The following is a 13,899-nucleotide window of genomic DNA, read 5'->3' as shown; positions in this document are numbered from 1 at the left end:
CTGTCTCCTTTTCTGGCAAAGTATGAGTCTGCTGCTTTCTGGAGGGGTCCTTGGGTTGTTGATGCTTGGTTGGTCAGGCCGAGAATGCATCATGTGTTGTATGATTACGGCTTGCCGCCGTTGTCTATGCATCTTGGCCTCTCTGGCCGTGGCCTCGCTTTGGGTTGGCCAGGTTCCCTTCCCTCCTTCCTGTTACAGAGTTCGGGTCTCCCGGGTCATCCGCAGGGTCCTTCGGTTTTGCCGGTTGTCTTGTTTTTGTCTTCAGACGCATGGCGTCAGCCTCCCGGGTTCTTCCCTCTTTTCCTTTTCTTTGGTGAGGTAGGTCTGGGGAGCCAACAGGACTCCCCCAGAAAACCAACGTTGAATCTAATGAAGCGCCATTTTCTGGGTAGTCCCAGAGGCTTCCCGGCATCCCTCCCTCCCTCCGTTCAGTAGTGTTTTTCGCGATTTTTGACATCCAGCCTAAGAACTGGTGGGTGGATCACCGGTGTGAGGTTTAGGGCTCCCTCTTTCCCCTCCTGCGCAGACAGCAGCACGGCGGAGTGATGACGTCATGCTCGTTTGCTAATTTTCGTTTGGGGAGTTCTGTCCACTTGTTCGGCTCTCGGTAGCAATTTTTCACCAGAATAGGGGTTTGTTTTGGGATGCCTATTTTAGGTGCCAGACCCGGTCGATGGCAAGCATAGAATACTCCCAACCACACGAAGGTTTCTATAGGCCATTGCTCCTCGTGACTCTCTGAGGGGGGCCAGGTTCTGGCCGTGGTCCCCGGTAAGTTGGAACTCCATGCACATTGGCTGATGTTAGAAAGTTATACTTATCTATATCAGCCTGGATAGCTATGGGGAGCCTCCGGGACTCGCCCAGAAAATGGTGTTTCATTATACAGTATTCAACTCTAGGTTTTTATTTATTTATTCAAGAGTTCTTACATCATGTACAGCCAGTAGCATGCATAGCATTTTTGAGCTCACCTCAATGACTGGCTGGTGTGGGCTCTGAGTCAATCTGCATATGAGTTGGCCAGGGATTTGGTTGAATCCCAGCTTGCCAGGTTTGGGTTCCTGGTAAACTGGAGGAAGACCCAGTTGGTTCTGTACCAGGTTTAGGCTTGGTTGGGTCTCATTTGGGCCTTTTGGTCGGCATCTCTTTCCTGCTTCCAGTGACCTTGCTCCTCCTGCAGCTTTGTTGCCATTTAGTGTTGAATTGGTTCTGGGTGATTCTCTGGCTGGTCGAGCAGTTGTGCATGAACTTGAACTTTGCCTACGTTGTCTTTTTCCTGGCAGGGTTTGGCTCCAGGTGTTCTGGTTTCTCCGGTTCCAGTCATGCTGCAGCTTCTAGGTCCACCAGGTCCAAGCCCTGCCCGCCCTTCATCTGCTCTTGCTTCACAGGCTTTCCCTCCAGGGATTTTGGGGTTCAGTTCTGTGGCACCAACCTCTCTGTTGCAGCCTGTCATCAGACCAAGTCCATTCTATCGAGCGGTTGACCCCAAAGATGCATTCATCAATTTTAACTTTCTGTTCATGCGAAACAAAATTTTTCTCATATAAATTATTATTATTATTATTATTATATATTAGCGTATTGTGCATATTTAGGTACTGATTTGGTTAGGTTAGGTTAGGTGTTTAGGTTCTGTTGGCAATTATTTGTATTTGTAGTACGTGGGAGAAGCATTTATAGCGTTGAGGTTCGAACAAAAGTTGTCAGCGAAGCACTTGTTTTGGAAGTGTTCGGACGTCATCAGTTGTGAGTCGTGTGTATACCGTTTTTCATTCATAAACGGGGTTTGGCGGGTGCATGGAATGGACTTTGGGTCTTTGTTTGGAGGACAGGCTGCCTGTTGCTCGATGTGTTCACAGATGCTGCATCTCTGGTTTGAGGCTCTGTGACCAGTTTTCGCCAGACTATTTAGAAACCCAGCATTGAATGTAATGAGACGCATCTTTCTGTTTGAGCCCTGGTGGCTCCCTGATTTGCGCCTTTTCCTTCAGGTTTTTCGGTGGGCTGTTCGTCAGCTCTGGAACTGGCTGATCAAGGAAGCCAGCTGGTGATCAGTACTAATGAGTTTTAAGCTAGCTTGAGTGAATCCCTTCTTTGTGAATTGTTTGTGGAGTGTGGCTGTTTCAAGGCTTCATTTTCTGTGAACCCATCAGTTGTCTAAAGCTTTGCTGATTTTCTGGATACATTCATGGTTTGGTGGAAAATTGTCACAAAGTGACAATTTTCCACCAAATACAGCTATTTCCATCAAAATGCCCTCTCACCATGTGCCACTGAAGGGGGCCAAGTTCTGGTCCCGGTAGGCTCAACAAAACTTCTGCGGCTGATGTAACCTTTTAGTAGTAGCAATATTAGCAAGATAGATTCAGGGAAACAACAGAAAGCTTTTCTAGGGGGGGGAGCCCCTACGGCTTCCCGGAGCTATGCAGACTGATATGGATATCCCTAACTTTGGCATCAGTCGCTTTGGGTGGAGTTCTAGGCCTACCGGGGACCACGAGACAGAACCTGGCCCCTCTCAGAGAGGCACGGGAAGCAATGGCCCTAAGAATGCACATGTGATTTTGGAGCATTCCATATCTGCCATCGACCAGGACTGGCACCCAGAAAGGTAAGCGCCACAAAACAAACTATTCTGGTTAAAAACAACAAAAATAGACAAATGAGTGGATAGAACTTCCCAACTGAAAACGAGCAAACAACATGACGTCACATGAGCCGTGCCGCATGTCTGCGCAACTCCCTCCTCCCCCAGCCTGTCCTCCAAAAATGGGGAGGTAAATGTAACAGCACAAGCAAGTGTAATTATGTACTATTCCTAGCAGTCAGGAATTGTACTTATTTTCACTTAGTATCCGTATTGTCAAATATATTGTGAATATTTGAGTTTACCTGTAAAGCTGAATAGAAAACCACAACCTAACCTAACCTTCTTAGTGTTTAAAGATGAGCATTTTATTGTTTCTTAATTACAATTAGTACTCAACCTATAGCTATAATGATATTACAGTTTTATAAAACTAATAAAACAAAACAAAAATATTACAATAAAATGTAAAGTAACTCAGTATATTTTCAAATTTTGTATAAAATCTCTATTTTTAAGAAAATTGAAAAAGAAATTCCTGACATTTAAAACTTGTGTAACTGTATAGCAAATTTAACTTGAAAACTTCATCCTAAGATTCTGAGTGTCTTGACAGAAAACAAGGAGAATAAATGGGGAGGTAAATGTAACGGCACAATAAGTGGAATTATGTACTATTCCAAACAGTCAGGAAATGAGCTTATTACACTTAGTATTAAACTCGTACTGTTAATTCGGAGGATGGGGTTGCCTCCCTGTGAGGGGGAAGGGGGAGTCCCAGACCCCCACGGCAGCGATCCTCAGCATCAGTTCCTCGGCTGATGGGATACGGCTCGGTCGTTGTGGCTCCAGCTCCAGATTCTTATTTGTGCTGAACCTGGGATCTGTACTGTACTTCTCTTAGAGGGTGTGCGAGCTGGGAGTAATATTCACAGGTACTCGGGCTGCATGTGCTTAGGGTCACCTTCCCTGAGTGCCCTGTAAGTACTGCCCTTGGGGCTTGGGGTTACCTTCCACAAGTCACCTTGGGTCTACCTCTGTTGGTCATTTGCTGCTTGGCAATTGACCGCCCTGAGTTTTTTTTTTGGGGGGGGGTCCTCCCTGTTTGCCTTGGGGTAAGTGGTAGTTTTTGCACTGGTAGGGGCGCGAGGGTACTGCATAGTTGCGTAGTTAGTTTTCACCTATGACAGTGGCTGGCTCTGTTCCTTCTGGGTACTCTGTCCTCTTGCAAGGTTTTTCTTCTATTTTTATTTTTACCTGGTGGGGAGGGGGGTCTGCCTTGCAGTTCCTTCCCCTTATACTAGGTTGTTTGTGTTTGGTGGTGCCCCCTGCTTCGCCCTCGTGAGTGGACATGACCTGGGGGTTCAGCATTAGCAGTGTTGATTGGTAGCTTGAGTGCCGGTTAGCAGTACCCTGCCTGAGTAAACCCTAAGCAGACCCAGTCTAGGGGGCCTTGGGAAACCCCATGGGGCGCTTGGGTCCACTGGATGTGACCCCTGAGTCCCCTCTCGCTTTTTGCGGGTTTGAGGGTTGCTCTGTCCCCATGTCTTAGGGTGACAAAACTGCCCTGAGACTGCCCCGTTTTGTTTATAGGGTCCCGGACTTGGGGGTGTTGGTCGCTTCTTCCTTGGTTCCGTCCACGCCCCCTTGTTCTTCCCCTGCTGTGATTCATTTGCTCCCCCACCCCTGCTTCCGGCTCCTAAGCTTTTGAGGGCTTAGGGGTCGGGGCAGGGTTTTGAGGTTTCTGAAACTCTGGCAGTTTCGGGGGTGGCTACGGAGGCATTTGAGTTCGTTCCTCCGGCCATAGCTCCAGGGGTCTGACCAGTGAGCCCATTCTCTTCCTGCTCTTTCGGCCACCCCGGCTTTTTTTTTTGTGTGGCCTGGGCTTGGGAGGATGACTCGCCCCCGGGGCCTGACGTGGTGGTTCCCGGGGTTGGGGAGGGGCTGGCTTGGAAAGGGGCTGGCTTGGAGAGGGGCTGGCTTGGGGAGGGGCTGGCTTGGGGGCCTTGGGCCCTGTTGGACCCCGCCTGGGTTTTTCAACCCTCTGGGCGGGGCTTTCGCTTTCAAGGAGTGGGGTTTTCCTCTCCCCCCTCTGCGTACGAGTTAGTTGGGTGTTGGCCCCTCCCCCGGGTTCGGTTCTGTGTTCCTAAGGTCCATCAGTTCCATCTTTTTTGTGGGTGATTATACCACTTTCTCACCCTTCTTTACTAGGATGTGTGTTCTTCTACGTCATGTTCATGTTGTCATGTTGTCTTCTACATCATGCTGTCATGTTGTCTTCTACATCATGTTCTCATTGTCTCGGGATCCTGCATGACCATTGGTTGCGGATGCCACTGGACCCCCTGTGAGCCTACGTGCTTTTGTGCTTGCTTCTCAAGGGTCTCGAAGGTTTGGAGAGAGCTTTGTTTCTTCCAATATTGTTGGAAAGTCTGTCGTCAAGGCTTACCTCCAGTCTTTTCTCGGGCTCGTTGATCCTCTTCCGTCCTACTTATTGTTTTTCGATATTATCTCATTCTTTTCTCATTATATCTTCTTATATCTGTCTTGACATTACTAATGTTCATTTAGTACACCTTGTGGGTACCCTCCCCGAGTGTTGGGTGTTGCAGCTCAGTCCTCAGGGGCATGCGCCATGGGTGTTTGTTTTGGTTTCTGTGCGGTGTAACCATGTGTTGGTTTTCCGCGTTCTTTTTAGCGGGTTCTACGCCGCCCTCGCTCATCTTCTTTCCAGTCATAGCCCTCTGGATACTGGGGACATTTTGGATTTTATATATGGGGAGGACACTTTCTTTCTCTGCTTTACGGGTGTGCGGTGGCTCGGAGTGGCTCCGCCTTCACCTTTATTCTACACCTCATTTTTTCTGGTTCACACATCTCTGGATATGATTGTCTAGTGTTGTTCCTGGAATGTTACATGGCTCAGCTGTGTTGTAACACGATAGTGTCAACGCTTTACAGGTGAGAGTATTCGGTCTGGTGACACTGTCAGCCAGGCGCTGGTTTTTGTTTTTTAATGTGTTGTCTGTAGTGAGTTGATTGGCCATTTTGCATGCATATTAACCCTTAATGTGCGCATCACGTCATATGATGTGTTGGACGTTGTTCCAGTCAACTGCGCATCACGTCATATGACGTGTTGGAGTACTACGCAACATTTAAACGGCCCGCGGATACACGGGGTTCACCACACCTTCATCAGGGCTCTTGTAAACAGACGCCATTTTAAAAAAAAATCGTGGCCCAAACTCCCGGGTGTTATTGGCCTCAGTATTGAGTGAGCAACCAAGCCTGACACAAGCAGCATGAGCTAACAGCACTGCTGTTTAGCTTGTGACCACAGCATCGGCTAAAAATGCCAAAATATACTTGTTCATGCTATTATGTAGCGATGATATTATTACAGAAGACCCCTGACTGATAAAACTTACCAGGGTTCTGATAATAGCAGGATTGTGGTGATATTTAGCGCTGTGCGCCATGGAGGGAGGAGTAATGCTGTGGGAGGGAGGGTGGTGGCGATGTCTTCTAACTGTGTGTGGCCACCTTTTATTGACTGCACTCACCATACCAGCTTAGTGGTTCGCTATGGTGAACACAAATGTAGATACTTATATATAACGTGTGTATAGAGGGTATAAACAGCAAGAGAAGGTTGGGAGCCGCCATTTTGGTGAGGGTGGTGGCGTGCAGACGACGGTGTAGTTTACTGGTTGATACCTGGTTGATGGGGTTCTGGGAGTTCTTCTACTCCCCAAGCCCGGCCCGAGGCCAGGCTTGACTTGTGAGAGTTTGGTCCACCAGGCTGTTGCTTGGAGCGGCCCGCAGGCCCACATACCCACCACAGCCCGGTTGGTCCGGCACTCCTTGGAGGAATAAATCTAGTTTCCTCTTGAAAATGTCCACGGTTGTTCCGGCAATATTTCTTATGCTTGCTGGGAGGACGTTGAACAACCGCGGACCTCTGATGTTTATACAGTGTTCTCTGATTGTGCCTATGGCACCTCTGCTCTTCACTGGTTCTATTCTACATTTTCTTCCATATCGTTTACTCCAGTACGTTGTTATTTTACTGTGTAGATTTGGTACTTGGCCCTCCAGAATCTTCCAGGTGTATATTATTTGATATCTCTCTCGTCTTCTTTCTAGTGAGTACATTTGAAGGGCTTTGAGACGATCCCAATAATTTAGGTGCTTTATTGCATCTATGCGTGCCGTATATGTTCTCTGTATTCCCTCTATTTCAGCAATCTCTCCTGCTCTGAAGGGGGAAGTGAGTACTGAACAGTACTCAAGACGGGACAACACAAGTGCCTTGAAGAGTACAACCATTGTGATGGGATCCCTGGATTTGAAAGTTCTCGTAATCCATCCTATCATTTTTCTGGCTGTCGCAATATTTGCTTGGTTATGCTCCTTAAACGTTAGGTCATCAGGCATTATTATTCCCAAATCCTTTACATGCTGTTTTCCTACTATGGGTACATTTGATTGTTTTGTACTCTGTATTATGTTTAAGGTCCTCATTTTTACCGTACCTGAGTACCTGGAATTGATCACTGTTAAACATCATGTTATTTTCTGATGCCCAGTCGAAAACTTTATTAATATCAGCTTGAAGTTTTTCAATGTCCTCAGCCGAGGTAATTTTCATACTGATTTTTGTGTCATCTGCAAAGGATGATACGAAGCTGTGACTTGTATTTTTGTCTATATCTGATATGAGAATAAGGAAAAGCAGCGGTGCAAGGACTGTACCCTGAGGTACAGAGCTTTTCACTGCACTTGGACTAGATTTTATATGGTTGACAGTTTTTTTTTTTTTTTTTTTTTTTTTTTTTTTTTTTTTTTTTTTTTTTTTTTTTTGAGATATATACAAGAGTTGTTACATTCTTGTACAGCCACTAGTACGCGTAGCGTTTCGGGCAAGTCCTTAATCCTATGGTCCCTGGAATACGATCCCCTGCCGCGAAGAATCGTTTTTTCATCCAAGTACACATTTTATTGTTGCGTTAAACAGAGGCTACAGTTAAGGAATTGCGCCCAGTAAATCCTCCCCGGCCAGGATACGAACCCATGACATAGCGCTCGCGGAACGCCAGGCGAGTGTCTTACCACTTCACCACGGAGACTGTTACTCGCTGAGTCTTGTTTGACAGAAAACTGAGTATCCAGCGTCCTACTTTACCGGTTATTCCCATTGACTTCATTTTGTGTGCTATCACGCCATGGTCACATTTATCGAAAGCCTTTGCGAAGTCCGTGTATATCACATCAGCATTCTGTTTCTCTTCTAATGCCTCAGTGACTTTGTCGTAGTGCTCAAGTAGCTGTGAGAGGCACGATCTTCCCGCTCGAAATCCATGTTGGCCTGGGTTGTGAAGGTCATTGGTCTCCATGAAATTGGTGACCTGACTCCTAATCACTCTCTCAAATACTTTTATGATGTGCGATGTTAGTGCAACTGGTCTATAATTACCACCATTACTGTTTATCACCATGGTCTTTGGGCACCATACCAGTTTATTTGTACAAGTATGGTGAATAAAACAGGTAGATATTTATATATAATGTGTGTATATAGCGTAATAACACCACACAGTATTCTTGGAGGAGAAATATTAGTGCGTCTGGCCTTGAGGGCGGCAGCCATCAGCTGACTGTGTGAGGTCCTACGTCTTTGTGCCTTTACTCACCATACAAGCTTAGATGTACAGTTATGGTGAACAAAGCATGTAGATACTTATGTATAACGTCTGTATATAGTGAATTATAGCAAAAACAGTATTGTGGGAGGAGAATGTGGGTGAGTCAAATGACTTGAGGGCAGGAGTGGCTGGCTGGTACACGGCGGTCACTCCTCGTTACTTTTTGACTCATAATAGCTACTTAGTGGCTCGTTATAGTGAACAAAATGCAGATACTTATATATAACCTGTGCCTATAGTGTAATAACCGACAAAGTATTTGTTCACTGATTGATGAACATAATTGAATCAACAATATGCACACCATATTTTTGAGTACAGCAATGATTCACTCATTTTATTATATAAATATATCAAACTACACACTATTGAATAATATTACAGCAAAAAAACTATGAAAAATCAATCAGAGACATTGAAATAATTAGGTAATTATCTCTTTGTGGCAACTCCGGCTTGACAGCTGGCGAGCAACAGACCGCCGCCTGGGACACGCTGAGTCAGCGCCTATTTTTTGCCAGACTTCCCCGCCCTATAGCGGGCAATATATGCCACTTACGATTTTTTATTATTTTTCCTGTGATCAGTGAACACAAATTAACAGGTTAGGAAGAAAAAATTTTTTTTTTTTTTTCAAAATTACATGCGCCTGTGGGGAAGAAAGGATATTATACCCCTAGCATGTTAAGGGTTAACGTGGCCTTCCTGTGTGTTTCTCTCCATGCTCCTCTGCCCCAGGTTAAGGGTTGATTGTGGGTATGGGTTCCACGGAACATCAGTTGGACACTCATTCCTTGACTGTCTTTGCTTCTTGATGCTCATTCCTTGCTGGGCACTCATTCTTTGCCTCGGTCATGGCTCTCTGGCTCATTCCTTGACTCAGTCCTTGCTTCTGGTCACTCCTTCCTTGGCCATTGTTCAGTGCTTGGCTGCACTCTGTTTACATTGGAGTGTCTTTATATTTTCTTGATCGTGTACATTCCGTTCCCTACCTCTATACTACACATTGTCGTGTGTCTCTTAGTATGTGCTTATTGGCTATACTAGTGTTAGTGCTAGGTTGTATTGTGTACATATTCAGTTCCCTGCGCTTGGACATCCCCGCTGTTCAGTTGCGGAACTTAGGTTCTTTCATCTTCTTGTATGTCCCCACCAGCTTCTGTGTTGCAATGTCTGCTGGTGGCTGTAGGTTCCATTCACCCACTCCTGCACTTCCTGTTCCTTTTTGTTGGGACTGGGGTGAGCTAGGCTTACGGCCCTGGCTATGGCCTTTTCCTTGTGTTCCTGTGCTGGATAATACCTTTTGCCTTAGTGTACTCACTTAGTTATACTCACCTAGTTGTGCTAGCGGGGATTGAGCTCTAGTTCTCTAGTCCCACCTCTCGACTGTCAACAACTTGTATACAAATTCCTGAGCCTACTGGGCTCTATCATATCTACATTTGAAACTGTGTATGGAGTCTGCCTCCACCACATCACTGCCTGATGCATTCCGCCTGTTAACTACTCTGACACTGAAAAAGTTCTTTCTAACATCCCTGTGGCTCATTTGGGTACTCAGTTTCCACCTGTGTCCCCTTGTTCGCGTACCACCTGTGTTCAACAGTTTATCTTTATCTACCCTGTCAATTCCTCTGAGAATTTTATAGGTAGTGATCATGTCTCTCCTTTCTCTTGTCTTCCAGTGTCGTGAGGTGCATTTCACGCAGCTTGTCCTCGTCACTCATGCCTCTTAGTTCTGGGACTAGCCTAGTGGCATACCTAAGAACTTTTTCAAGCTTCGCCTTGTGCTTGACACGGTATGGGCTCCATGCTGGGGCTGCATACTCCAGGGTTGGTCTTACATATGTGGTATACAAGGTTCTGAATGATTCCTTACACGGGTTCTTGAAGGCAGCTCTGATGTTAGTGTGTTAGTCTGCCCAGGACTTGTAGCATGATACACGTCCTGGGTAGTTCTCCTTATCTGGTACTCTGCTTTGTGTGCATCGTTCTGCCCTGCTGATGCTGTTTGCACTGCTCCGGCAGGTTGAGTTGTAACTGTTTTTCGCTTCGCGTTTTGCGTGTCGGCTCGTGGTGCTCACTTCCTCGTTGGCCTCGGCCTGGGCCCTGGTTCTTTGGTTTTCGTTGCTGAATTTGTCCTTGCTGTTTGCAGAGTCTATGGTTCGACTCTTTCGGTAAGCGGCGGCTTCTCGTCACCTGTTCTTGGCCTTGTTGGTCCTTTCGGATTCCCGGGGGGTTCCTCCTGGACGGGGTGTATCTGCTTGCCCAGGTTGGTTCTTTGCCGGGTTTGGGTTCCTGGTTCCCTGGCGGATGTTACTTCTGGTTCCTTGCCAGCCATGGTTTCAGTCGCTGCTTGCTCGGTGTCCGATCCCAGGGGGTTTTCCCCCCGGCTCCGCCTCTTCTCATGATTGGTCCGGTCTGTATCGGAGCTGGTTCGGTCTTCTCCTCGAGTCTTCTTGTCTGGTGCTTTTGACTCGAGTCTATCACCATCTTTAGTGGTCAGGTGGCTTTACTGATAGTGTCCCTCCTGGGTGCTTCGTCATGGCGGCAGTATGGGGTTTTGCTGGTGGTCCTTCATTTTCTTTGTCTTTTCATAGGTATCCTGTGGTTCTCCCCATGCCCTTGACATTCGTAAGTTTACTGCTCTTGCTGCCATCTTTGGTAACATGTCCTGGGCTGACATTTGGGCATGGGTGAAAGAAACTCTGCCCATCGTTTCTCGCCGGTGCCCGGGATCGAACGCAGGACCACAGGATCACGTGTCCAGCGTGCTGTCCGCCCGGCCACCGGCTCTGGGGAGCCGGTGGCCGAGCCAATGTGGCGCAGCTCGTGTGACGTCATGCTTGTTTGCTCGTTTACAATTAGGGAGTTCTGTCCACTCGTTTGTCTATTTTTGTTGTTTTTAACCAGAATAGGGGGGTTGTTTTGTGGCGCTTACCTTTCTGGGTTCCTGTCCCAGTCGATGGCAGATAGTGAATGCTCCAAAATCACATGTGCATTCTATGGGCCATTGCTTCCCGTGCCTCTCTGAGGGGGGCCAGGTTCTGGCTCGTGGTCCCCGGTAGGCCTAGAACTCCACCCACATCGACTGATGCCATAGTTAGGGATATCCATATCAGCCTGGATAGCTCCGGGGAGCTTCCGGGACTCGTCCAGAAAATAGCGTTTCATTACATTCAGCGCTGGTTTTTTATGGTTGGCCGAGCCTTGTTTCCAGTTGTGTACTGGCAGTTGCAGAGTGTGAGTGCAGGCTGGCTGATGTCTCAGGTGACCTGGGGTGCCACCTGGTAACAGTTAGGGAATTTGATCCATGGCAATGGTTATTTGTCCTGTTTACCTAGGGATTTCTAATTTTTTCCAAATAGTCACAAATATTGTTGCAATTGTTCTTTTTCTTTGCTTCCCTTGGGTTGTAGACAGTCAAATTCTGGTCCTGGTAGGCAATGAATGGGCCTCAGAGGCCGGGTGTGCTGGGCTAAGGCTTGGTACTAAGGGTACCAAAGACAGGTTTGTTGAGCTGCTGAATGTCTCGCCAGAATTTTTTTTATTACATTCAATGTTATATATTTTTAGTACTGTACATTTGAATTGAGTGTTTACTTCTGTGTTTGGCTAACCAGCATGTGAACTTATTTGCTTTATAATAAACTTTTTCTTTTAAATTTTATGTTGCCTGCTAAGGTCATGTAATGTTTAGAAATGGAATATCAAAGAGGAATTGGGCATGAAAGATATTAGGTTACTATGAATGGATGGAGTGAGGAAGTGGAGTTGTTATAGCGTGCAATTAAACATTTTAAAAAACAAAAAAAAGTCCTGTTTTCCAGATGAGAATGTTTAAAAACTTTTCGTTTCTTTTTAAAGTAATTTTTTTATCATTTGTATTTCAGTTTGCAAGACCTGTATTGTGCGTTACTTAGAATCTAGCAAATTCTGTCCAATATGTGATGTTCAAGTGCACAAGACGAAACCTCTGCTTAGCATTCGACCGGACAAAACACTTCAAGACATTGTATATAAGCTGGTTCCAGGATTGTATCAGAGTAAGTTGAGTTCTTAATAAACATACATTGAAAAGTCTATATTAAGTCTTGTTAGCCTGTTTTGCTTCATTGTTTACTTACATACTTTTCTGTTTGCATATATTTCAGCATTTTGCTGGGGGGGGGGTAAATCTTTGTCTAGTGTCTTAAGTTGCTTTTATCTGCATAGTCATAGCATTTAGTATGACAAAGTTGTAAGTGATTTTCATTATACTGGATATATGCTACTGTATTACTCATGGCTAAAAGTTCTGAATGGGTGGAAGAGTTGAGAGTCAGCAGACTGAATGGATCAAAATTTGAGTGAAAAGTTAGATATGAAATTTCCTGGATCATCTACCAGAAGGATATTGAGTTGATGTGCCATTGTGTTAACCCCTGCACTGCGCACCTGGTTTCGGCAAAAACTTCTTAAGGCAATTGTCAAGGACATATTTTTGTTGTTTTTATAAATATTCAGTTAATGTCAAAATGTTTCCAAACTTAACTATTTTCATTTAAAAACACAAAGAGTAATGAAAACATTAAAAAACATTGAAATATAGCCTAATTAAACAAAAATTAGCACAACTCTTAGAGCGCCTAAAGGCGCTTTGTGCAGTGCAGCAGTTAAACAAATCCTACCCAAGATAACTAATGAATGCCAAGAGTTGCAATAATATTTATTAGAAAATGATCTAGTAATTTTCTACCTACAAAATGGAAATTGTCTAGAAATATACTACTTAAAAACTGGTTATCTGGAAATATGCTACCTGCAGTCAGGCTGGTGTGACATTGACTTTCTGTATGATTCTACTGGGTCCTTGGATGTGGATTATACAGTCGGGCTGGTATGACATCATCACAGCACTGAAGGGCAATTTTCAAGCATTCCTACAAGGTCATAATTATTCATTTCTTTATTATGCACCCCATACCCATTCTCTGGGTGGTTGTGCTGACTTATATTCACTGGCAAATACTTAATCCAGACCAAAAAGTACTGTTAACACTTTCGTTGGCCCAGCGGGGCACCCAAATTGCACCGTAATTGAGCTGAGCATTCCCGGTGAGCACACAACCCAATGCTAAACTCATTCACCACAATGTTTATACTTAATAATAAGCCATTGCAAAAATTTTTGCATGACGCCGTTTGCATCATCCCGCATACTCCATATTTTGGTGGTTTTATGACTGATATGCAGCATTAGGCAGTGAAAGTGTTAAAATGCCATGCTGAAAAAAAAAAAAAAAAAAAAAAAATATCCAAGCTCTCACTTGTTTCAAAATTTTCCAAGCTGGATATGAATCAAGGTGTTTTGGAAAATATTGATAGGATTGACTTGTCCATTCTACTGCTTTCTAGTAGATTGCAGCACCTCTCTCATCTTGAGCCAGCTCACATATGGTGAGGAAAACAAAGAATCTTACACACACAGAAGAAGTGAGAAGATAAGGAAAGGATAAGTAGCATCTTGATGATGTAATGGTATATGCACACCATAGCTCCTTTCCCCTTTCCCCTTCCCGCTTCCCCGTTTCTCTTCCCCTTCCCTTCCCTCCCTTGCCT

At 45.3% G+C, this 13,899-nt stretch overlaps 1 protein-coding gene across 2 annotated transcripts in view; it reads left to right on the top strand.

The window, feature by feature from the left end:
* The window catches only part of LOC123758399 (mucin-22), a 49,730-nt gene that overhangs the window by 16,170 nt on the left and 19,661 nt on the right, over nt 1–13,899 (top strand). For both annotated transcript variants that reach the window (XM_045742761.2, XM_045742770.2), the window contains exon 3: nt 12,192–12,344. In XM_045742761.2, coding sequence (XP_045598717.1) covers nt 12,192–12,344 — 153 coding nt within the window. The remainder of the gene's footprint in view (nt 1–12,191; nt 12,345–13,899) is intronic.

Source organism: Procambarus clarkii, chromosome 22, assembly GCF_040958095.1.
Source record: "Procambarus clarkii isolate CNS0578487 chromosome 22, FALCON_Pclarkii_2.0, whole genome shotgun sequence".
Taxonomy (NCBI): domain Eukaryota; kingdom Metazoa; phylum Arthropoda; class Malacostraca; order Decapoda; family Cambaridae; genus Procambarus; species Procambarus clarkii.
This window is presented reverse-complemented; position numbering and strand designations above follow the sequence as displayed.